At 39.4% G+C, this 26,949-nt stretch overlaps 1 protein-coding gene across 1 annotated transcript in view; it reads left to right on the forward strand.

Moving 5' to 3' along the window:
* plxnd1 (plexin D1) overlaps positions 1–26,949 on the forward strand; it is a 115,054-nt gene that overhangs the window by 57,480 nt on the left and 30,625 nt on the right. Inside the window, exons 15-22 of the mRNA XM_007562336.2 lie at positions 2,071–2,210; positions 2,672–2,851; positions 2,941–3,025; positions 3,122–3,391; positions 18,398–18,547; positions 23,192–23,306; positions 23,883–23,990; positions 25,947–26,059. Of these exons, the coding sequence (XP_007562398.1) occupies positions 2,071–2,210; positions 2,672–2,851; positions 2,941–3,025; positions 3,122–3,391; positions 18,398–18,547; positions 23,192–23,306; positions 23,883–23,990; positions 25,947–26,059 (1,161 nt within the window). The remainder of the gene's footprint in view (positions 1–2,070; positions 2,211–2,671; positions 2,852–2,940; positions 3,026–3,121; positions 3,392–18,397; positions 18,548–23,191; positions 23,307–23,882; positions 23,991–25,946; positions 26,060–26,949) is intronic.

Here is a 26,949-nt window from a genome sequence, read left to right on the forward strand (position 1 = left end):
GTGTCTTTGCTGCATCTCCTTCCTCAAAATTTTAAACGGAAACATCTGCCTCCTTCCACCCACATTGACACAGCGAAGCACAATAGGTCTGCCCCATCCCTGCTCGCTGAGGAAGTGAATCCTGTCAGCAAGGATAAGAGGCATCCCTGGAGGCGAGGTTCATGGAGGGGATAGAAAGTTTAGAAAAAGCAGGAATGCTGATTCTGGTGGCTGCAGAATTCTAAGAGGATAATTTGCCCTAGGACTCTCTCTATTTATATATACATATATAAATATGAGCAAGTTTTAAAGTATTTAGAGCTTTTGCCCTGCCCTTTCGATATTTGATTAATATTTTTTTTCTAAGCCACAGTGCCATGCCAAGCACTCGTTTTCTTCTATTTTATTAGGGTTCTATGTGTTACACCAACACATTATTATGAAGTGGATGAAAGAGACTACATGTTTTCACATTTTATTTTACCAATATAAATATGACTAGTGCATGTGTATTTACTCCCTGACCCAATGCTTTGCAGCTACATGTGTTTTAGTGCATCTCTTTACTAATTTTGTACATTTAGAAACTAAAATTTGTGCCTACATTCAAAGTGTTTTGTGGCTAGCTTCCCTATCCCTAAGCTGAAACATTCCCACAGCATGATGCAGCCATTGCCATGTTTCTCTCTCTATAAACTGCCTGTGTTCAAACAAGGGCTTCCTCTTTCTCACTCATCCATGAAGGCCATATTTGCAGTTTTGTAGTCGACAGATTCTGCTGTACTGGCTGTTAATCTCTAGAGTTGTTATAGGCTTTTTGGCTGATTCTCTGGCTAATGCTAACCTCATTTGACCTGGTGGTGACAGCCTAGCAAATATACTGCATGCTCTTGTATCTGTTTGCATGCTAGATTGAACAGTGGTCCATGAGACGATCACAGCTTAACTCCGGTTTAAACATCTCCCCAACTTTTCCCACTTAATTTTTTTTTTTAATTAATTGCAGGGTCTGTACTTAATTGATCACAATTAATTGCAACATTTTTATTCCAAAAACCCTTCCCACATATTAGACCGATTCTTTTCTGTTAAATTAATTAATGAATAGACATCTTATTGTTTTTAATCATTTAGGTTATTCAGCCATCAGATTGGTCCAAAGTGCTTTTATACGCAGTTTTCAAGTGTTCCGGGAATCCTCAGTGAGGCAAGAAAAGCAGCTTTGATACCCACCAGGGTTTGAATGCTGTTGTGCGTCAGATTTATGGGCATACCAGAAACCCAATAGTAAGGTTCCGGTTTAAAATTTTGTATGTAAAAAATGAAAAATGCATTAACGTTAACATTTTTAACGCATTAAATTCCATGTAACTATTTAATTGAAATTAACATATTAAAGTCCAGCCACTGATAAGAGACATTATACATTGGTGTTCTCTTATTATTAACCGGGTGACTTCTGAAGACAGTTGATTGTGGCAGATTATTTTTGATGATGATGATAAATGATCATACATTTATTTATTTCACACTGACATTTCACCAACAAAACATAATAAAAGTAAAACTTTCATATTTTCTTGATGTAAATATAATACTCTATTACCAGATATATATTCAAATAAATTTAATAAATACAAATGCACAAAACAATAAAAAAAATTGTAAAAAATATTCTAAAAAAATTATAATTTTCTCTTAGCAGTTCTGCACCACTTTGTGTCTGTTACATAAAATTCCTATTAAGTACGCTGCAGTTTGGAGTGTGAATACTTTTGCAGGGAAATGTGCAGCACCGAATGACTGTCCTACCATTGCCGGGCCCCAAAGGGCTAATGGCTTCAGCTGCATAGTAATGATGTGCTGCAACATGGACTATCTTCACAGATTTCTTAATTGTTATAGCCAGCAGCTGTCTCAGTTAATTCGCAAAAACTGGACTTGTGAACCTCAGAGAAAGAGAAGTGTTTTCATTTGTTTCAAAGAAAAGCATTATGTAGGAGAAATGTCTAAATAGGAAAAGCTGTCAAGTGTTCTGTTATCAATCTGATATCTTTCTTGTCATTTGCTGAATCGTTGTTCTGAATGCAGAAGCCCAACGTGGAGTCCATATATCCAGAGAAAGGTTCTCGTGCTGGAGGAACCCGCGTGACAATCCGTGGAGAACATTTGGACATCGGCTCACAGGTTAGAGTAAAGGTCAACAGAACACAGGAGTGCACCATCACAGAGTGAGTACAACATTTTTTTTTTTTACATTTTCATTCTCAGATTGTTTGTATATTTTAGAGACGACGTGACCCTGCTTTGCAAGTCTGTGTGAATTCTGCCCATTACAATTACAAATCATTTGCATGGTTTCTTTTCCTTCCCACGTATTAATAGATTTCCTTTTTAAACAGTGGATATTAAACGCATGAAGTGACAATTAAATATTCAGAGTGCATTGCTTTGCAAGTTCTGCATAACTTCTCACAAGATTAAATTCAGCACTTCTAGTTGTTGCCATAGCGCATACCAAAATAGCTCCACCGTTCCTGTGAAAGTCTGCCAAGCAGCAAAAAAAAAAAAAGTAACTCCAGCTGTAATCAGAAACAGTTTTTAGGATTGAACCTTTTGCTACACATCACAAGTTGCGGGTAACAGTGTTTACATCTTTTTATTTTATTTTATTTTATTTTTTTCCCCCCAGAAAAACGGATCAAACGATTAAATGCATCATGCCTCCAGCGTTGGAGGCAGACGCTGAGCTGGTGACGGTTTGTGTGGAGTTCGAGGACCATCCTTGTGAGGAAGCAAACCTCAGCACCATGTACACCTATGAGCAAAACCCAACTATCAGCTTCATCCACCCCACGAAGAGCTTCCTCAGGTGAGTAAACTCCCAGAAGCCTTGTAAGTGAATTCTAGGCAAATTTTTAGTGTCTGCGATGTAACGATTGTCGTGTGTTTGTGTCACAGTGGTGGCAGGACCATCACGGTTAAAGGTCACGGCTTTGATCTGGTTCAGAGTGTCATCATGAATGTCCTGGAAATTGGGCAAACAGTAAGCAATTTTTCAGCCATGCTACTTTGAGTGTAATTTATTATTTCATGAAAGGTTTTAGCTATTATTTATCTTTTTTATTTTTATTTTTTGCAGAACTGCAGCGTTCTCTCCTCCTCAACAATCACCTGTCTATCTCCGGAGTCCAGCCAGTCCCAGGAAACCTCGGTGCAGTTCGTCCTGAACGGGGTCCCATACACCGGAGACAGCCCTTCGTCCGCCGATGACAGGCCTGAGGAAGAGGACGGGGAGCATCATAAAGAGCACTTCCAGCTGGGATACGTGGAGGACCCTCAGTTCTTCACCACCAACAAGGACAAGCAGATCAAACACCATTCAGGGGAGCCACTGACTCTCATCATCAATGTGAGTAACGAAGCTGAGACAGGATGTGCATCCCTGCTGTGTTCAGGCGTGATTTATTTAATATTAACCGACTTTTATCACAATTATATTTCCTTCCTGTTTCCCATCGTTTGTAGTAATTCATCACTGATTTGATGTATTTTAAGCAACTTTTAAATCAAATTTATGGGAATTAATCAGGAAATATTCAAATAAACTGACAATTTAAACTTTATTTAACCTCTGAACACTGTGTACACTCATAGTAAGAGACCTGTAGTGGTTTGGTTTCAGATAATCAAATTGAACATGAGGGAATGCTGCTTCAGATACATTTGACAGAAGAAGCTGATGCAGCCGAATGGCAACACATCTAGAAATGTTAAATGACCTGAGTTTATTTCAGGTCTTCAGACCTAAGTCAGTGACGTTATGTTTACATTGGTTTATTTTGTGTTGTTTTTAGCTACTAAGTAGATGAAAAGAGAATTACTAATCGGTCTATCGAGCATGAAACTCAAAGAAAATCTGAGAAGTTTATGTAAACAACTAAAATGACTGTAAGTGGGTGTGTGCGTGGTTATGCACTAACATTTTTGTTTTTTTTAACATTAGGCTTTATTTTTTGGGATATTTCTTACTGAAAGAAAACTGAGATTGCAGTTGGTTCAGAGACACTGAGAGAACCGTGGGAGCTTTCACATCATAATCATGTCTCCTGCCTGCTTCAGGAACATTGTCACTTGTATATTTTCATAACTCTGTTTAATTTTACTGTTAGATGAGTGACTAAACCCTGAAGTATACGAGTGGCGCCCATTCTGCGACATTGTTTTGTGGCATGCGGGAGCTTGAAGCCACTTCCTGTCAGCCCCCCTCGCCTGCTCAGTGAACCAGACCCCTTATCAGACCGTGTGAAGTTGGTTTGGGGCTCACCAAAGAAAATATGTGCCGTTAATGGGTTGAAAAGGATTTGAAAAAAATCCACTCAATAAATCTTTAATGTGGACAGAATTTATTATTGACTGATATCCTGAACAGTAGTTTTTAGTCCCAGTTGCTATAGCTACAGCTAAACCCAAAATCATTCATAACCTATCAGGTTTAGATTTTAAGTCAGTTTTCGTCCGACCAAGAAGTAAGTTTGTGACAGGAAATAAAACCATCGTCATTTGAAAGATAACAAAACAATGTACAAGCAGTTGATTTTTTGGGAAATAACAATATGATAATAGCATTTCATAAACAACAATATGTCAACAATTTTCATACTCTTCTAATCAATGAAATATTTTTTTTTAACAAGACAGCTTACTTGTTGTGATGCTCTTTCCATCTTCTTATTTTATCTTACCTTACTGTTTAATAGTTAATAATAAAAATTCATTTATCACAATAATTTAACAAGCTAGGTTTCTGCCAGTCAGCGTAGCACGGATATTCAAAAGCAACCTAAACCTTTGAAAGGGTATATTATGCAGGGTTATATAGTGGGATTATAAACATTATCATCTAAACTCGGTGCTGGCTGTGAACTTACTATTTTTCACGATTGTAGATTTACATGCAATTGTTTTCCTTTTTTACATCTTTTTTTGCTAATGCAGTAACAAAAACAATAACATAAGAGTTTCATTGACATCCAGTTGTCACATCCTCAAATCTATTACTGTGTTCTTAAGGTTTTATTTGTCGTTCTGTCTGCAAATATGGATAAGTTATGACAAGAAGCTACTTTATGGCTTATGGATGATATGTTCTCTGGTGTTTCTCATTAAGAAGAGATGGATAAAAGAGGCAGGCAGAGGCTGTGTAATGTAACATCTATAGCTAAGCAAGTAGGCTACAATTACAAATAAGTGGCCCTCTAGTTCACTTAAAATGTAAAGAATAGATAGATAAAAAGAAACGATGCCTAACTATGTCAGTTTTGTCATAAGCATAAGCATAATGGATGTCAATAATTATGGCTCCTGTAATTAGTTAAAAACAGTGATTTCTTAACTTAATCAATGTTCTGAAGTTAGTTAAAGATTGGATTTTCTCATTTTTTACAGTCATTTTTCTTTTTTTTTTTGAGATTATGGTGCAGGATAAAGAATCATTCTGTCATAATTCATCTTTTTGGTCAAAATGTGTTCCTATAGAGAAGGACTGAACAAGTCAGACAACTGGCACTGCTTTTCCCACAGTCAGAGAGGAGCTAGATATAATTAGACACATTCATTGCTTATTATTTTTGGTTAAGTGCTCTCTTATGATGCCAAGCTGACTTCGTGGCAAATATTTGTGACAAATATTTGTGATCACTAAAAGCCATCAACAAGTGATGGAATTTCCTTTCTTGGTTTTTGGATGCAAAATCATTACTTAACAAGACAAACTCGACTGTGCACATCAGACAGAGCTGAGCGTGTCCTTATTTATATTCACATAAACCAGAGGCACATAAAACACATCAAAGACCCTGTCCTCCTAAGCATGTTGATTTCTGTTGGAGGTGTGAGTGGGGTAGGGTGGGGTGCAGTGGCAGCTCAGTGGGAGGCCCCGTGTTTGTGCGTTCTGGCTGATTTAAGCACCTGTCTGCTTGAATCCATCACGTTAAAGGGCTGCCGGCTGTGACACCGCGCGACACGCACACAGGAACAGCACAGACAAGGATGTCTGAACATGATGCCACCTCCTCTTTATGTGTTAGCGCGTGCTAGGAGGAGGTCGCTGCAGGAGTCGCTGTCTCTGCCTGCCTACATGAGCGACTTGTCTGTTGTTTCCTGCTTTATTTAGGAAAGGTGGATTCCAGTCGCGGTGGACCTGAAGGGAGGGGAGGCTGCAGACAGAATGTGTTTGTTTAATAGGAAGCTTGTTAGTCAGCCAGGACCAGAGGTGGGGTTTGCTGTGCATCCTTCCTCAGAGTTTAGAAAACACTTGTTTTAATTCAACTATGTTTTCTACAGAAAATATTGTGACTCTCATATTTTTAAATCAATTTTTGCAAAGTATTTCAATATATATATATATATATACATGGATGATACTTTTCATTTTCTGTGTGTGTGTTGGTTGTGACGAAGCACTTTTTGACAAAGGTTAAAGAGGCTGCATCCTGTAGGGACCCTCTGTGTGTAATCACAGAAAGGAAACCCTCTGGTGATAAAGACACACACACACATACACACACACAGAAACACACTTCCTCACTTGGCCTAATTATATTGAAGGGATGTTGCTGTTTCAAACTAACAGGGGAATTTTTTGTAGGTCTGGTCATCCTTCCAATAAGTAATCGCAGTGTTGTTCATACTAGGTTAATTGCAGAGATCAAAGCGTGTTTCAGTCATGTAATTATTGGGATTACATAAAGAATGAAAGGTCAATGATAAAATGCAGCTCTGCTGTTTCTGAGTTACTAGCCTTGTGCGTGTTTGCAAACATTTGGTCCACTTTGAGGATTGACCTTGTTGAAATATTAAAGGGCATTTTTCATCCTTTTTGCAACTTGTCCTTTGTGCTTGTGTTGTGGGTTGTGGCTCGCAGTAGTGACATTCATAGCCAGGCCTGAATGGTTTTGATCAGTTGGTCTTTTAAGGGAAACGTCTAGTCTTGATTTACATCTCTCAGTCGTGTGTAGATCAGTCTCAAGGATGTTCTCAAGATCAATTTACATAAAGAAGATATGACGCAAATAGAAAGTCATTAAGCTTCATTGTGCTTTCTTACTTATTGACAATACAGTAATTCTGATTCTGAGATTTTCAGAGGTGCAAGCCATCCAGGAAAAAAATAAATCTTTATTAACAGTGGTGTATTGTGTAAAAACAACGTTTTAGAGCTTTATATAATTTAATGTTATTCCCTCAACAAAAACATACCTGGAGTGATGCTTTAATTGTTTCATAAAGGTTTGAGGAATCCTTTAGTCTCCCATGGCAGCCATCATAAACGCTTGCTCTCATGAATCATAAACCCTCTCCCCACTCAGCTTATCCAGACTAGCGGCATTAGCAATTAGCAAACACCATCATCAACATCATACAAACTACTTCTCAGTGAAACGGTGGTAAAAAAAAAAATTGTTAAAGGCTTAATAGAGCAATATTGTTGTGATGACGTCCTGAAAGTGGGTTTTAACAGCGAAACCAAATTTCTTCTAAGTCATATATACCACATTTTTCTACTCAAAGAAGGTGACGTAGTTACTTGATGGTGCTATAAAATGGCGCTATATGACTGGAAAATAAATTAGATACCTGTCCCCTTTAAAATTGAAATCTTGGGGTTGCAGTGATTTGAGCTTGTTCTGCAGCTGCAGAAACCTGGAGAGCTTACAGTCCTTGTTTCAACCATGCAGTCATGTACACCTGACTATCATAGGGTCATAAGTGAAACCATCTGTCCAGCGACTGAAGCCTGACTGATAGTGGGGTCATGAACAAGGACAGCAGCAAATCTCCAGACAAATTGGCCGCTGAAAAAATGAATTTGTGCTTTGCTGTACTTCTCTCAATACGGTGACTCCAATCCATCTGAAACGCTAAAGAATCAACCGTCATAAGTTCAAAGGTCAAACCGGAGGCACATGTCAAGATGATGAAAAAAGACAGGGTGTGATGATAATGTTGGGTTTTCTGATCTAATCTAGACTGACAAGCTTGTGATGCTTAACCAGCTGGGCATTTTGCTGTTTGTCAAAATGTAGATGAAGGCAGAGCAGTTAAAGCTCAAAGAGAGAGGAAGATGAGAGTGTCCCCAGCGATTAATAGAAGATTCAGGCCAGGGAACGTCTAACCTGCAGTGTTTCCAGCATCTTGTCTTCCTGCTTAGATTCACGATTCTCTGCAGAACCCCTAAACCTGCCAAGCCCCTTGTAGAAAATCTAAGCTTGTAAGACGAACACCCACAAAGGAAACGGGTGTATAAGCGATGAACAAGTACAGCTGTAAAAAATTAGACCCAATAAAAACCTCCCTGCAGGCTTAAAATAACTGTAGAAGATGTTCTGAGTAGAAATCCATAAGATCCACAGAGACTTTATGGAATTCCCATTAAAGGAATAATTCAGCAATTTAATCTCATCCCTACGGATCGTTTTGGGATTTGCAGCAGACGCATAAACGTAAGATGAAGCTGCGGAGAAGGCTGATGTATGCTCACTTTTAGATTAATGGACATGGTTGGATTGACTCTAGATGAGGCCCAACATTACAAATTTCCCAAAATGCTTCCTAATTAAAAATGTTACTGAACCCTGACTGGCAGACAAACATCCTTCACTTTCCAAGCCGACAGTGTGTAAAGCCCAAGGCAGCGGGGATGATGTCACCAGCAGTAGGAATGATTTTTTTTTTTTTTTCAGACTGTAGAAAGCTCCCTGTGGACACCCAGAAGACAAAGTGGAACTGTATGAAACGGTTGAGGTCTGCCACTCCACATGACTTGAAGTCACACGTAACGTGTAAAATCAGAGATGGGCCCCTTTAATTAGTGTAGCTCCCAGCAGTGAGAGGGGGTGTTGGATAGAAGTAGGACAGTTAGATTCATTGCTACAGACCTCTGCGACGGCGCTGAGTGTTGTTCTGGACTCACCCAGACAGCTCACTGTAGCATACAGCAAATGTATTCATACACCAGGAAATGTCTTAACCCCAGACTTCATAGTGTTTTACCTGATAGACCAACAGAAATAGAACATAATTGTGAAGGGAGGACATAATAATACATTGCTTTGCAATTTTCTTTACATTTAGAAATCTACTCACCCTATTATTTAACAGCGTGGCACTTAATCTGAATGTTACATTCTTTGTAAAAACCACCTTTTTGCTGCAATTACAGTTGCAAGTCTTAATCTCAACCAGCTTTGACCATCTTGAGAAAAAAAGATTTTAGCTCATTCCAATTAAGCTGAAGATCAGTCAGAGTGGATGGAGAGCATCTATGATGCTCAGATATATTTTGCAGGTAGACATCGTCAATTACAAGTCTCCCATTCTGTGATTGTTCTCTTCACAGAACAGCTATATATTTATATTGAGATTTAGTCACACCTTGATTAATTCCCTTTTCCAAATTGGCTGAAATGTGAAGGAAAATTTTGTTTTAAACGTACTTTATCTCAAAGGTAAATAAACAAACTCATATCATCCGAGTAGTGGTTGTGGATGGTGATGCTGTGGGCAGATTGGATCTTGAGTGGCAGTGAGTCTTGCAACAAATCTGAAGGGGCTTCTGACTACAGACTGTTGCTGTATGACTGTCTCGTTACTATCATGATATGCTAGCAACTCAGTATCCAGGCAGTAAACACAGTAGTCCACAGTACTATGTCTTGATTACACCATCAGTAGTTCGCAAGCATTGCCTACCCACCTCATTTGCTTTTGCTACACCTCTTTCAGTCTCTCTCAGGAGGTATTGTCAGAAAATTGGTCAGAGAGACACTGGAGTGGGGCTATAATTCTTGTACATTATGTTCAATGGAAAAGATGGTTTGAACTTCTGCCTTCTCGCTCCACTTTTGAAGTCTCCTTTTCAACTCCTCTGGGACTTGGGGGTCACAGTTCAGTTATTATTTGAGCTTTTGAGATGCTAATAAGTTGTTCCCAGTTGTAAAAACCAATGTCTTGTTGCCAGGGTTATGCATCATAACTGTCCTAAATAAAAAATAATAATTAAAAAAAAAAAAACAAGAGCAAAAATGCTTCCAGTAGCACAGGATCCAAAACCAGAGAGACCAATTGTCCAACACCTCAACCAAAACAATTATGAACTAAAGTCTAGCAGAAGAACAAACCAGGATGGGCTAAACAGAGTTGCTCCAACATGTTGCCACCATGAGTAACATCCTGCAATTCTAAGCAGGATCCATTGGATTTTATTTAGGGGAATTGCATTCAAGTGGCTGACTACAAAACCATTTACTTTTTTCAAGCTTCATATTTATCTAAAACTTCGTGTATCAATTTTTTCTGCATCACAATCGCACTCTACTTTGTGCAGGTCTAACTCATAACCCCTAACNAGTAACTCCAGCTGTAATCAGAAACAGTTTTTAGGATTGAACTTTTTGCTACACATCACAAGTTGCGGGTAACAGTGTTTACATCTTTTTATTTTATTTTATTTTATTTTTTTCCCCCCAGAAAAACGGATCAAACGATTAAATGCATCATGCCTCCAGCGTTGGAGGCAGACGCTGAGCTGGTGACGGTTTGTGTGGAGTTCGAGGACCATCCTTGTGAGGAAGCAAACCTCAGCACCATGTACACCTATGAGCAAAACCCAACTATCAGCTTCATCCACCCAACGAAGAGCTTCCTCAGGTGAGTAAACTCCCAGAAGCCTTGTAAGTGAATTCTAGGCAAATTTTTAGTGTCTGCGATGTAACGATTGTCGTGTGTTTGTGTCACAGTGGTGGCAGGACCATCACGGTTAAAGGTCACGGTTTTGATCTGGTTCAGAGTGTCATCATGAATGTCCTGGAAATTGGGCAAACAGTAAGCAATTTTTCAGCCATGCTACTTTGAGTGTAATTTATTATTTCATGAAAGGTTTTAGCTATTATTTATCTTTTTTATTTTTATTTTTTGCAGAACTGCAGCGTTCTCTCCTCCTCAACAATCACCTGTCTATCTCCGGAGTCCAGCCAGTCCCAGGAAACCTCGGTGCAGTTCGTCCTGAACGGGGTCCCATACACCGGAGACAGCCCTTCGTCCGCCGATGACAGGCCTGAGGAAGAGGACGGGGAGCATCATAAAGAGCACTTCCAGCTGGGATACGTGGAGGACCCTCAGTTCTTCACCACCAACAAGGACAAGCAGATCAAACACCATTCAGGGGAGCCACTGACTCTCATCATCAATGTGAGTAACGAAGCTGAGACAGGATGTGCATCCCTGCTGTGTTCAGGCGTGATTTATTTAATATTAACCGACTTTTATCACAATTATATTTCCTTCCTGTTTCCCATCGTTTGTAGTAATTCATCACTGATTTGATGTATTTTAAGCAACTTTTAAATCAAATTTATGGGAATTAATCAGGAAATATTCAAATAAACTGACAATTTAAACTTTATTTAACCTCTGAACACTGTGTACACTCATACTAAGAGACCTGTAGTGGTTTGGTTTCAGATAATCAAATTGAACATGAGGGAATGCTGCTTCAGATACATTTGACAGAAGAAGCTGATGCAGCCGAATGGCAACACATCTAGAAATGTTAAATGACCTGAGTTTATTTCAGGTCTTCAGACCTAAGTCAGTGACGTTATGTTTACATTGGTTTATTTTGTGTTGTTTTTAGCTACTAAGTAGATGAAAAGAGAATTACTAATCGGTCTATCGAGCATGAAACTCAAAGAAAATCTGAGAAGTTTATGTAAACAACTAAAATGACTGTAAGTGGGTGTGTGCGTGGTTATGCACTAACATTTTTGTTTTTTTTAACATTAGGCTTTATTTTTTGGGATATTTCTTACTGAAAGAAAACTGAGATTGCAGTTGGTTCAGAGACACTGAGAGAACCGTGGGAGCTTTCACATCATAATCATGTCTCCTGCCTGCTTCAGGAACATTGTCACTTGTATATTTTCATAACTCTGTTTAATTTTACTGTTAGATGAGTGACTAAACCCTGAAGTATACGAGTGGCGCCCATTCTGCGACATTGTTTTGTGGCATGCGGGAGCTTGAAGCCACTTCCTGTCAGCCCCCCTCGCCTGCTCAGTGAACCAGACCCCTTATCAGACCGTGTGAAGTTGGTTTGGGGCTCACCAAAGAAAATATGTGCCGTTAATGGGTTGAAAAGGATTTGAAAAAAATCCACTCAATAAATCTTTAATGTGGACAGAATTTATTATTGACTGATATCCTGAACAGTAGTTTTTAGTCCCAGTTGCTATAGCTACAGCTAAACCCAAAATCATTCATAACCTATCAGGTTTAGATTTTAAGTCAGTTTTCGTCCGACCAAGAAGTAAGTTTGTGACAGGAAATAAAACCATCGTCATTTGAAAGATAACAAAACAATGTACAAGCAGTTGATTTTTTGGGAAATAACAATATGATAATAGCATTTCATAAACAACAATATGTCAACAATTTTCATACTCTTCTAATCAATGAAATATTTTTTTTTAACAAGACAGCTTACTTGTTGTGATGCTCTTTCCATCTTCTTATTTTATCTTACCTTACTGTTTAATAGTTAATAATAAAAATTCATTTATCACAATAATTTAACAAGCTAGGTTTCTGCCAGTCAGCGTAGCACGGATATTCAAAAGCAACCTAAACCTTTGAAAGGGTATATTATGCAGGGTTATATAGTGGGATTATAAACATTATCATCTAAACTCGGTGCTGGCTGTGAACTTACTATTTTTCACGATTGTAGATTTACATGCAATTGTTTTCCTTTTTTACATCTTTTTTTGCTAATGCAGTAACAAAAACAATAACATAAGAGTTTCATTGACATCCAGTTGTCACATCCTCAAATCTATTACTGTGTTCTTAAGGTTTTATTTGTCGTTCTGTCTGCAAATATGGATAAGTTATGACAAGAAGCTACTTTATGGCTTATGGATGATATGTTCTCTGGTGTTTCTCATTAAGAAGAGATGGATAAAAGAGGCAGGCAGAGGCTGTGTAATGTAACATCTATAGCTAAGCAAGTAGGCTACAATTACAAATAAGTGGCCCTCTAGTTCACTTAAAATGTAAAGAATAGATAGATAAAAAGAAACGATGCCTAACTATGTCAGTTTTGTCATAAGCATAAGCATAATGGATGTCAATAATTATGGCTCCTGTAATTAGTTAAAAACAGTGATTTCTTAACTTAATCAATGTTCTGAAGTTAGTTAAAGATTGGATTTTCTCATTTTTTACAGTCATTTTTCTTTTTTTTTTTGAGATTATGGTGCAGGATAAAGAATCATTCTGTCATAATTCATCTTTTTGGTCAAAATGTGTTCCTATAGAGAAGGACTGAACAAGTCAGACAACTGGCACTGCTTTTCCCACAGTCAGAGAGGAGCTAGATATAATTAGACACATTCATTGCTTATTATTTTTGGTTAAGTGCTCTCTTATGATGCCAAGCTGACTTCGTGGCAAATATTTGTGACAAATATTTGTGATCACTAAAAGCCATCAACAAGTGATGGAATTTCCTTTCTTGGTTTTTGGATGCAAAATCATTACTTAACAAGACAAACTCGACTGTGCACATCAGACAGAGCTGAGCGTGTCCTTATTTATATTCACATAAACCAGAGGCACATAAAACACATCAAAGACCCTGTCCTCCTAAGCATGTTGATTTCTGTTGGAGGTGTGAGTGGGGTAGGGTGGGGTGCAGTGGCAGCTCAGTGGGAGGCCCCGTGTTTGTGCGTTCTGGCTGATTTAAGCACCTGTCTGCTTGAATCCATCACGTTAAAGGGCTGCCGGCTGTGACACCGCGCGACACGCACACAGGAACAGCACAGACAAGGATGTCTGAACATGATGCCACCTCCTCTTTATGTGTTAGCGCGTGCTAGGAGGAGGTCGCTGCAGGAGTCGCTGTCTCTGCCTGCCTACATGAGCGACTTGTCTGTTGTTTCCTGCTTTATTTAGGAAAGGTGGATTCCAGTCGCGGTGGACCTGAAGGGAGGGGAGGCTGCAGACAGAATGTGTTTGTTTAATAGGAAGCTTGTTAGTCAGCCAGGACCAGAGGTGGGGTTTGCTGTGCATCCTTCCTCAGAGTTTAGAAAACACTTGTTTTAATTCAACTATGTTTTCTACAGAAAATATTGTGACTCTCATATTTTTAAATCAATTTTTGCAAAGTATTTCAATATATATATATATATATACATGGATGATACTTTTCATTTTCTGTGTGTGTGTTGGTTGTGACGAAGCACTTTTTGACAAAGGTTAAAGAGGCTGCATCCTGTAGGGACCCTCTGTGTGTAATCACAGAAAGGAAACCCTCTGGTGATAAAGACACACACACACATACACACACACAGAAACACACTTCCTCACTTGGCCTAATTATATTGAAGGGATGTTGCTGTTTCAAACTAACAGGGGAATTTTTTGTAGGTCTGGTCATCCTTCCAATAAGTAATCGCAGTGTTGTTCATACTAGGTTAATTGCAGAGATCAAAGCGTGTTTCAGTCATGTAATTATTGGGATTACATAAAGAATGAAAGGTCAATGATAAAATGCAGCTCTGCTGTTTCTGAGTTACTAGCCTTGTGCGTGTTTGCAAACATTTGGTCCACTTTGAGGATTGACCTTGTTGAAATATTAAAGGGCATTTTTCATCCTTTTTGCAACTTGTCCTTTGTGCTTGTGTTGTGGGTTGTGGCTCGCAGTAGTGACATTCATAGCCAGGCCTGAATGGTTTTGATCAGTTGGTCTTTTAAGGGAAACGTCTAGTCTTGATTTACATCTCTCAGTCGTGTGTAGATCAGTCTCAAGGATGTTCTCAAGATCAATTTACATAAAGAAGATATGACGCAAATAGAAAGTCATTAAGCTTCATTGTGCTTTCTTACTTATTGACAATACAGTAATTCTGATTCTGAGATTTTCAGAGGTGCAAGCCATCCAGGAAAAAAATAAATCTTTATTAACAGTGGTGTATTGTGTAAAAACAACGTTTTAGAGCTTTATATAATTTAATGTTATTCCCTCAACAAAAACATACCTGGAGTGATGCTTTAATTGTTTCATAAAGGTTTGAGGAATCCTTTAGTCTCCCATGGCAGCCATCATAAACGCTTGCTCTCATGAATCATAAACCCTCTCCCCACTCAGCTTATCCAGACTAGCGGCATTAGCAATTAGCAAACACCATCATCAACATCATACAAACTACTTCTCAGTGAAACGGTGGTAAAAAAAAAAATTGTTAAAGGCTTAATAGAGCAATATTGTTGTGATGACGTCCTGAAAGTGGGTTTTAACAGCGAAACCAAATTTCTTCTAAGTCATATATACCACATTTTTCTACTCAAAGAAGGTGACGTAGTTACTTGATGGTGCTATAAAATGGCGCTATATGACTGGAAAATAAATTAGATACCTGTCCCCTTTAAAATTGAAATCTTGGGGTTGCAGTGATTTGAGCTTGTTCTGCAGCTGCAGAAACCTGGAGAGCTTACAGTCCTTGTTTCAACCATGCAGTCATGTACACCTGACTATCATAGGGTCATAAGTGAAACCATCTGTCCAGCGACTGAAGCCTGACTGATAGTGGGGTCATGAACAAGGACAGCAGCAAATCTCCAGACAAATTGGCCGCTGAAAAAATGAATTTGTGCTTTGCTGTACTTCTCTCAATACGGTGACTCCAATCCATCTGAAACGCTAAAGAATCAACCGTCATAAGTTCAAAGGTCAAACCGGAGGCACATGTCAAGATGATGAAAAAAGACAGGGTGTGATGATAATGTTGGGTTTTCTGATCTAATCTAGACTGACAAGCTTGTGATGCTTAACCAGCTGGGCATTTTGCTGTTTGTCAAAATGTAGATGAAGGCAGAGCAGTTAAAGCTCAAAGAGAGAGGAAGATGAGAGTGTCCCCAGCGATTAATAGAAGATTCAGGCCAGGGAACGTCTAACCTGCAGTGTTTCCAGCATCTTGTCTTCCTGCTTAGATTCACGATTCTCTGCAGAACCCCTAAACCTGCCAAGCCCCTTGTAGAAAATCTAAGCTTGTAAGACGAACACCCACAAAGGAAACGGGTGTATAAGCGATGAACAAGTACAGCTGTAAAAAATTAGACCCAATAAAAACCTCCCTGCAGGCTTAAAATAACTGTAGAAGATGTTCTGAGTAGAAATCCATAAGATCCACAGAGACTTTATGGAATTCCCATTAAAGGAATAATTCAGCAATTTAATCTCATCCCTACGGATCGTTTTGGGATTTGCAGCAGACGCATAAACGTAAGATGAAGCTGCGGAGAAGGCTGATGTATGCTCACTTTTAGATTAATGGACATGGTTGGATTGACTCTAGATGAGGCCCAACATTACAAATTTCCCAAAATGCTTCCTAATTAAAAATGTTACTGAACCCTGACTGGCAGACAAACATCCTTCACTTTCCAAGCCGACAGTGTGTAAAGCCCAAGGCAGCGGGGATGATGTCACCAGCAGTAGGAATGATTTTTTTTTTTTTTTTTCAGACTGTAGAAAGCTCCCTGTGGACACCCAGAAGACAAAGTGGAACTGTATGAAACGGTTGAGGTCTGCCACTCCACATGACTTGAAGTCACACGTAACGTGTAAAATCAGAGATGGGCCCCTTTAATTAGTGTAGCTCCCAGCAGTGAGAGGGGGTGTTGGATAGAAGTAGGACAGTTAGATTCATTGCTACAGACCTCTGCGACGGCGCTGAGTGTTGTTCTGGACTCACCCAGACAGCTCACTGTAGCATACAGTAAATGTATTCATACACCAGGAAATGTCTTAACCCCAGACTTCATAGTGTTTTACCTGATAGACCAACAGAAATAGAACATAATTGTGAAGGGAGGACATAATAATACATTGCTTTGCAATTTTCTTTACATTTAGAAATCTACTCACCCTATTATTTAACAGCGTGGCACTTAATCTGAATGTTACATTCTTTGTAAAAACCACCTTTTTGCTGCAATTACAGTTGCAAGTCTTAATCTCAACCAGCTTTGACCATCTTGAGAAAAAAAGATTTTAGCTCATTCCAATTAAGCTGAAGATCAGTCAGAGTGGATGGAGAGCATCTATGATGCTCAGATATATTTTGCAGGTAGACATCGTCAATTACAAGTCTCCCATTCTGTGATTGTTCTCTTCACAGAACAGCTATATATTTATATTGAGATTTAGTCACACCTTGATTAATTCCCTTTTCCAAATTGGCTGAAATGTGAAGGAAAATTTTGTTTTAAACGTACTTTATCTCAAAGGTAAATAAACAAACTCATATCATCCGAGTAGTGGTTGTGGATGGTGATGCTGTGGGCAGATTGGATCTTGAGTGGCAGTGAGTCTTGCAACAAATCTGAAGGGGCTTCTGACTACAGACTGTTGCTGTATGACTGTCTCGTTACTATCATGATATGCTAGCAACTCAGTATCCAGGCAGTAAACACAGTAGTCCACAGTACTATGTCTTGATTACACCATCAGTAGTTCGCAAGCATTGCCTACCCACCTCATTTGCTTTTGCTACACCTCTTTCAGTCTCTCTCAGGAGGTATTGTCAGAAAATTGGTCAGAGAGACACTGGAGTGGGGCTATAATTCTTGCACATTATGTTCAATGGAAAAGATGGTTTGAACTTCTGCCTTCTCGCTCCGCTTTTGAAGTCTCCTTTTCAACTCCTCTGGGACTTGGGGGTCACAGTTCAGTTATTATTTGAGCTTTTGAGATGCTAATAAGTTGTTCCCAGTTGTAAAAACCAATGCCTTGTTGCCAGGGTTACGCATCATAACTGTCCTAAATAAAAAATAATAATTAAAAAAAAAAAAACAAGAGCAAAAATGCTTCCAGTAGCACAGGATCCAAAACCAGAGAGACCAATTGTCCAACACCTCAACCAAAACAATTATGAACTAAAGTCTAGCAGAAGAACAAACCAGGATGGGCTAAACAGAGTTGCTCCAACATGTTGCCACCATGAGTAACATCCTGCAATTCTAAGCAGGATCCATTGGATTTTATTTAGGGGAATTGCATTCAAGGGGGCTGACTACAAAACCATTTACTTTTTTCAAGCTTCATATTTATCTAAAACTTCGTGTATCAGTTTTTTCTGCATTGCAATCGCACTCTACTTTGTGCAGGTCTAACTCATAACCCCTAACATTGTAAAATGTAGAAAGAAAAGTAATCTATTGCAATGCTTGTATGTGCATGTTGGCTAAGGCTTTGCATCTTTATTACCTAGGCCTGTTCAAAGAGGAGAAAACTCTTGGCACTGACCGGCTCATGATTTTTTTTTAATTTATTTATTTTTTATATGTTTTGCAGCAGAAAGTGCCGAGTGAGCTGGAGCTGGTGCCGGAGGAATACTCGGTGATGATTGGCTCCTATCCCTGTAACATCAGCTTCCATAACGACCAGCTGTTCCACTGCACCATCAACGGGCAGCTGAGCTCCAGCGAAAGTGAGCTTCCTGTCACCGTAAGTACAAACACCACAACCTCGCTGCGGTTTTCGCACAGACCCTCATCTCATCTCATCTCATCTTGAATATTATTGCTCAACAGACCCTGATAATTTCAGCTCCTCACCCATCTGTCATTTAGCATTTAAGCCAAATATTTAGTCAGAATCAGGACCATCTGTGATGTTAACTGAAACAGATTTAGCGTGCAGGAACCCAGGCACTGCAAGTAAGATGTCTGAGCCACCTCTATCATGTTTTATGAATGGTTTCGGGTTTCAAAGCATGACAATATAATATTAGCTGGGGTGCTGAGCCGTCACTTAGTGACAAAACGTAACAACAAAACAGTGACACATTGTATTTATCAACTGATCTTTGTGTCCTTCAGTTCTTGTCACTCACATTGCTACACAATTATTCTGAGTCAGCGATGATCTCACTTTCCAGTGGGGTAGTTTTTCTTCCAAGTTAAGTAAAAACATAAAGCACTTCTACTCTTGTTCGCATATGTTGTTGTCCATTCTGATCTATTTTGACAACACTTTATTAGGAGGGACTCTGCTCATCCATATTCAAATATGAGCTACGCTGCTAGTTTTTGATGAGAAAGCTCTGAAGCATCTGTTTTCAGCTGAGTTGTTCTCTGAGAGAAGTTTCCTCCACTTTTGTACAGAAATAGAAATAAGAGCCTCTTATTTCTCCTCCACCTCTTTCTTGTACCTGCAGCACTCTCAGGTGCACGCCCACCTCTTCTGTCTATCAAGATCACTCAGACTAAACAGGGGTAATTAGCGACAACATGAGCAGAGGGCAAGGGTCAGAGGAAATGTCATAACAGAAATGGGTGGGCTGCCTGCGCATGAGCAAATAGGAAGTGTTTGCATTTGACAAGGCTGTAAATATAGCCCTCGCATTTATTTTCCTTTGTGTCGGCAGATTTAAAGAAATGCTCATATGCTTTGCTCAGGCAAAGTTTGTGGCCATTAGTGGGTTTTTTTTTTTTTCACTTACTTTAAGAAGCAGATCTATTTTTGCATGCCTGTGTTATGCCTGGCTCTGAAGTGCTGCAGCAGTAGACGTGAGGAAGCAATGTTTTTCTACCCCAAGCGAAACAGGAACATGGAACAATGGCATTTTCCCCTCCATTACACCGGGTCACAGTGGTGCAGTCTCTGGAAAAAGAAGGCCTTCTCTGGCTGCTCCGTGTAAATAAGCGCCTGAACTCGAAGGGGGATGGAGGAATGTTGAAAGCAAGGCAACCCAATGAGCTTGTTTCCCCCACAGAGTTGTGTGTAAGAAGGATTTGGTTTGAGGATTGGAGGGTTTTTTATCTGAGTCTCTTTTTATGAAGTATGCTGGGATTGCAGATGAGCAGGGAACGAAGTGAGCTGAGACCACAGAGGACCCTGCTGACTAATCAGAAGGGAGAAGTGAAAGTTCACTTCTTGCCACATCTGGGTTAGTTTGAACTGGGTGACTCTTCCAGCTCTGAGAGAGGGAACATTTTTCAAAACCTACAGCCTAATTTCTTTTTTTGCATGTGTGCACCTGTCTCCATTGCAAAATGGATAGGGTTGTCTGTGTATGCGCCAGCACCTGCGCCCCTATTTGCAAAAGGTTTTAAATATGTTGTTTAGAAAAGACGCTGTCCTTATTTTTTTTGCCAACTAAATATAAACTAACACTCTGGAATAAAGGTTTGGGGTGGAAACGACACTAAAACTAACCCTTGTGAACCAACTTTAAAGATATCTTTCTACCTCACTAGCCTGACTAGTGAGGTAGAAAGATTTATTTATTTTGTCCTTTTTATGGGTACAATTACATTTGGACTGTGCTTTGTTTTCCTACCACTTCCCAATCCTGCAGCACTTTGTGTTGATCTAACACTTGCAACATCAACAAGAAAAGGTTGCAGTTGCAGTGTGGAAAGTAGCTGAAAAGTTCAAGGGGGTGTGAATATTTTTACACAGCAGTGTGGATTAGGAAAGTTGTCTTTCACAATCAGTTAAAAAATAATTACTTAGTGGGCTTGCAGTTGGCTTTTAGAGGCTCCACTGTGCAGCTAAAAGGGGCAAAGGTTTCAGCAAAGCCTGGGAGTAGAGAGACTGGAAAAGACAGGAGCTTAAAGGGCTTGTTCGTGATTTAAGATTAACTGAGAAGCTGCATAAAACACAAGAAAAAAAAAAAGTATTTTCATATGTGAATCGGAACGTGCTATTCTGGTGCAGTCCTGGGATAAAAATATAATAAACGAGTCCTTTAATGTTATTCCTCCTCACACCTGATCTGTCTTCCTGAGCTTTTCTCCCTTCATCTTTGTATCTGTCTTTCAAATACACTTTACTGCCTGTATGTAATAGAGTAGAAATTTAACGGAAGAAGAAAATAAAAGGTTATCGTACCTCAAGCACATACCCAGGGACAGTAGCTAAAATTAACTCGGCTTGAAAAGTTTATTCCTGTATTTCATTTTATTTAGTCTACTGCAGCTGTATTTACTGCTGTTAACATCAGCAGCTCAGTTTAAGCCCATCTAAAGTGCTGCTACATTGCTTTTAATACCACTATGCAGCTTTGGAGTTAGCTTATGATGATTTCTGATGAGCAGCGGCACCCTTAAAAATACTTTAAAAAGCAATACCTAGCTGTTTGAATGATGTTAATATAAAGAAGGGACGTGTTAAATCAAAGCATGAAATGTTGCTTAACAAAATAACCTAAAGATTATTACAGTAATTTAACATCCATTTTGTTGTAAATCTTATGTCACTTCACTACATGAGGAGTGAAAGACTTTCACCTGGAAAGTTTTCTACAGGCTATAAATATTGAGTATTTTGATACTTATGTGATTTTTGAATTTTGGCAAACAAGCTACTCTGTGCACAGAAATGTCAGAGGGAAATCTTGATTAATTTCAGAGGGAATAGTTTTCCTTGCTCTGAAAGCAGGTCACTGGCATCTTGGACATGGGTGATAAGGATATAAAAAATTTTACTTTAAGAAGTGTAATTTGAATAATTTGTCTTTATTCATGGACTAAAGACAAATTTAAACAGCATCATCTGCTGCCAAGTTAGAGATGGTATTTCTATAGAAAATATAGGTTTATGTAATTTTGTTATGATGTATATGTTTTATTTTCATCAACATTATGATTTGAAATGGTTCTTCTACTTTGGTAAACGTTTTTGATGACATTTCACAACAGTAACACAACAGTTATTGTTTTTCAGTTTGCTGTTTTCTCATTAAATAAAAAAGAAAAGTATGCGTTCCATTTATTATCAAAAACAACATTTTTGATAATAAATGCCCAACACGGAAAAAGAATCAGAAAGCCAGAAGCGAGACTTTAAAGTAGCAACATTGGATATTTCTTACCAACCAAACCTCACAATTCAATATGGTTGCCGTGCTTTGATTTTCAAACTTGTTTATTTCCACTTCTGCTGATTTAACTCTCTTGCATGTCCTTATGCTGTGTATCTTGTATCTTTAAACGTGTTGCTATAGTGTTTCAATGCATATTCAGTGCAGTGCTATTGGCTTAGCAAGTACTTAAAAATGTCCGAAATAACTTGAAGCACATGTAAACAAAAGTATTTGTTACTGATTCTTTGTAATTAGGCATGAACTGGAATGAGATTAAGTTGTGATAATCTTGAATAAAATACCAGAGTATCCCTTTATTTACACAGACTTAACACTGAAAGGTGAAGGAATCCAATGTTTTATATTTACAACAGAAAAACAACTATTCTGACTGCTGAGAACCTGCAGACAACTGTTTTACAGATATGTTGCTTGTAACTTTAAGATATTACCTTAATAAGACTGACCAGCTCTCCTTTAGCTTCCACGCTTTTACTGTCTGTATTTTCCTCAACCAAAAATATTTCCAAACTGCCAACTTTGTCAGTTATGCAACTTAGAGACAAATCCGAAATTCTTCTTTCTGCCAACTGAATGGCAGTGACAGCAACAGGAGTGGGAGGGGCAGGATGAGCTTATACCAGGCAAAACCTTTAGATACTCTGAATTTTTTTGACATTTCTTTAAAATGACCTTAAACCACATGAACTATACGATGGACATTTTTTAAACCATATCTGCTTACAGAGCTGACACAGCTTGACAGGCCTATACCTCATTGTCATCCATCACAGTTTCCTAAACTCTTTTGCACTATGCCTCTCTCGTTTGGATGTTGCAGTTTTTCAGTTCAAGCAGTTAATGTCCATGAAAAAAAGATGATCTGTTTGGCTGTATGTTTGAAATTTAAATCTCAGTTTATCTTGCTTTTGCTAATTTGCTTTATGTTTAGCTAATTAGTAGTTGATACAAATATTTCCACTGAAAACAGCCAAATAACCACTAGTGGAAACTGGAGCACGGTTTCAAAACTGGAGTGGAGAAAAGTCCTTTACTCACATTTGTGATTTCTTTACATTTTAATAATACTTAGTTACACCTTAACGCTGTTCCTGCATTTGTTTTGTCCATCACAGCAACATACTCTTTGATAAAAAATGATCAGTATAGGACTAGTGGTATTTGCGATTGCCACTGTGAAATTAATTCTGAAAAAAGAGAAGTCAGAGTTTCAGCAAACGTGACCCAGGTTTATGTGGAAGTCTTCTTTCTCTTTCTAGGTGCAGGTGGGAAACTTCCGCCACATGATCACCAAAGTGCAGCTCGGCGGCAGCGAGTTGGCCATTGTGGTGTCCATTGTGGTGTGCTGCGTGTTGCTGCTTCTGTGCACAGTGGGTAGGTCCAGCACACACACACGCACGCACACACACGCACACACACAGGCCTGCCAGCAGATGATGGATGCGTGCCTGCTGCAGCTACGGATGCTCCAGATGTGGAAAGAGATAAAAGGAATTCTAAGCTTGTAGTTTCCTGCACTTGCTTCATCCCTCTTTAGTATCCAGCGCACAAAGACTCCAGTGTTCCCAATTCCGTCTGTGTGTCTGTTCTCTGTAGTCAGAAACCGAGATGGTCTGCAGGGCAGGTGTACGGGTGAAAATTAGTGCGAGTGTGTACTTTCACACCATTTCCCATTTTGGATCATATATTCACAAAAGCTCCTCTGTTTCCTGCCAGACATTTTAGGTGTAATGCTACCGACGAGAGAGTGTGTGTGTACATGAATTGTGCTTAGCCATTACGCAATGTGGACAATGTCTCATTCAACATTTTAGGATTGAAATTAATTTCAAAACCTGCGACACAGAAGCTCTGCTGAAAATCGTTAATGAAAATATTTCAGAACCATTTTGACCCCATACTGCGTGAAGCGCCTGTTTGTTTTTTCTCACCGTTTGCTGTCGTTCGCAGCTCTCGTCGTGTACTGCACGAAGAGCCGGAGGGCTGAACGCTACTGGCAGAAAACTCTTCTCCAAATGGAGGAGATGGAGTCTCAGATCAGAGAGGAGATCCGGAAAGGTGAGGTTAAAAGGGGAACACTGAAATGTAAAGCCTTGTCTTTGCCTGTTTGTATATGTTCTCGTGTTTGCGTGCAAAAAAAAAATGGCACTTGGTTTGGAGGCTGTCTCATCTGAAGAGGGAAGGAGACACAAAAGTTGACAGATTTGTGCCTCGTAAGCGTGACTCATAAAATGAAGAGCCTGACAAATGATCAGTCACACACAGATTTACCGAGTGGCCACATAGTCTGTCCTCCATCTATAGGGAAAAAAAAGCCTCTGTGTGTCTGTATGTTTGTGCGTGCGTCTGAACATTAGAGTAGGCCCGAGCGAAGGCCACTCCATGTCTGAGCAGCCAGATTTATGGAGCAGAGATGGAGGGGGGGACGGATAGCGAAAGAGAAATGGAAGGAGGAAGTGATAGGAACGAGAACGAGGGCCGCAAGCCGGGGGAAGAAGCGGAGGCGTGGGAGGGAGAGGAGGAGGAGAGGCGAGGTTATTTAGTCAGAGGACATAGATAGATTTGTGGACGAGTTCATGGTGAGTGCGCACAAAACGAGGGATCTTTCTGCTGAGAGGAAAGTAGCTCTTTGAGGAAAAAAAAGGAGGGGTAAAAGACGACAGGAAACTGATGGTCCAAACATTGCTCCAACAGGAGGAGTTTGTGTGAAAACAGAAGCACAGGGACGGTTTTATATTTAGCCTCTCCATTTATTCTGCACCAAATGATGTGATCTAGTTGAGAGGATAAATAACTTAAAGGAGTAATAATCCATACATCAAGTGCCATGCAAGTATTCCAGAAAAAAAAAAATTAAATTGCTTTCATCCTAGAAGCAAGAGCCTATGTGTGGTATAAAGTAATACTGTGCATCATTTGAACTCTATATCCACAGTGAAAGAGTGATGCTGGAGGCCTCAAGCTGCCGAGATGTTTGTCTTTAGCAAGAAAAGCGATTCCAGTCATTCAACCTAAACACAACCTTTCAAAAAGATGAACAAGCTTTATCTCTTAAAAAGGCCTAGTCAAAGTGTAGAATTAAATCCAGTTTTGGAAAGACTTGAAAGAAACCGATGTTGATCGATGTTCTCCATCCAATCTGACGCAGACTGAGCCATTTTCAAAAGACAAATGAATAGAGACTTGACATGTGGTTCTACAAAGTTTTGACTGTGCTGATGTTAAATTACTCAGTGGTGACATTTGAAGGCAACTGGTTGGTTTTATTTAACGGTATGGGAATAAAGGACATTAAAAATGCATGGCATTCTCCATATTTGTATTTGTGAAAAACAATGTGCCCTTTTCCTTCCCAATTATGCATGGCTTAGCTGAGGTATGCCATCTAAAATCCCAGTGAAATGTATTAGAGTTTGTAGCTGTAATGTAAAAAAAAAAAAAAAACAGTGTAGAAAAAGCATCCCATACTTTTATAAGGCACCATAAAATCCCTCTGGATTTTTCATTTTTATTCTTCCTTATTAGACAGACTCTAAAGAAATTGCGATTTTAACCTAAATATGTCTCTCTGCCTGTGAAAGGAAGTATGTTCCCATAAAATATCTCCAGCCTCTCATTAGAGGCGAACATCATCGTCTGGTGAAATGTAGCGCCACTGCAGTATTAGCATGTAGATAGGAGTGGGTGTCTGGACATGCCGATACCGTTTCTGCATGTAGACCTCAGCCTGCACACATGTTTTGGATAAAAGCCTCAGACTGGATTTGGCTGCTGTGATTGGCATTTGGTAAATATTTGCCTCCATACTGAGATGAGCTGCACAGTCTGGCAAGGAAACCGGGAAAAAGATCACAGGATTACACTTTTCTATGTTTAATATTCATCAAGGATATGACCCTGGACAGTAATCAGAGCATCAGAACCCAAACACATCTTAACATATTTTGCTTCAAGAAAAATAACTCTCTTATCCAGACAATAGGTTTCATTGTTCCTTATGTTTTGTCCTTGCAGGCTTTGCAGAGCTGCAAACAGACATGACAGATCTGACCAAGGAACTGAATCGCAGCCAGGGCATCCCCTTCTTGGAGTACAAACAGTTTGTCACGCGCACTTTCTTCCCCAAGGTGAGGAACCTTATTTTAGCGCGTTATCTGAGTCTGGCTGGCAGACTGACACTGCCATTTTTCTCACTGGGGGTATTCATATTTTTATTACTCCCTGCCCGCCTCTTTCTTTTAAGCATTTCCCACTGTTGGTAAAATGCAGGATACAAATTCACCTTGGAACTTTTAAACACAAGGTAAATGTCGAGCGAAGTCGCTTCAGTTTGGACCCCTGCATTACAGTTAATGTTTTCCCAATGGGGTAAGCATTTTTCCTCACATGACATCTACCACAAAGGTACACTGTGGGCATATCTCAGTGGGGATTTTTTCCACAGATAGAGACAGAGGGCTTCATCATGCAGCCAGATTCATGATCTTTCAAGGAGACAGAACAATGACGGGCAGTGAGACAAGCAAAATTTCCCTCGAAATAGTTTCCCTACTCAGCTCCCACGCCCACGCTGTTTTGCAACAATAGATGATCTTGCACAATTTCAGCCACACCGGCTGTAGAGTGGACACTGCCGATTTTCTGCTTAGAAATGTGTTCGAATTGGGTTGTTGCACCCCTGCCATCGTCTGCCCAAAGTTTTTTTTTTGTTTGTTTTTTTTTTTTTTTTTCATAAAGACAGCAAACACTGTCCGTCATGGCCCTTTGTTTTTCTTTCCACAAGAGCTTCTGGCTGTCTGAGATTACACACACTAAACAGTGTTAGACACAGTCAGAACACAGGCCAAGTGTAGCTGTCCTGAAATGACAGACTGAGCTGAAATGCTGCCTTTTAGCTCTGCTTCACTTTGTCTCAAAAAGCCTTTTCTGTTCCTAACTTATGGTTTCACCATGTCATGTCTCTTTCACACGATCATTTAAGAGCCTCTCTGGGGTTTTTTTTTTTTTTTTTTTTTTT

Source organism: Poecilia formosa, unplaced genomic scaffold, assembly GCF_000485575.1.
Source record: "Poecilia formosa unplaced genomic scaffold, Poecilia_formosa-5.1.2 Scaffold135, whole genome shotgun sequence".
Taxonomy (NCBI): Eukaryota; Metazoa; Chordata; class Actinopteri; order Cyprinodontiformes; family Poeciliidae; genus Poecilia; species Poecilia formosa.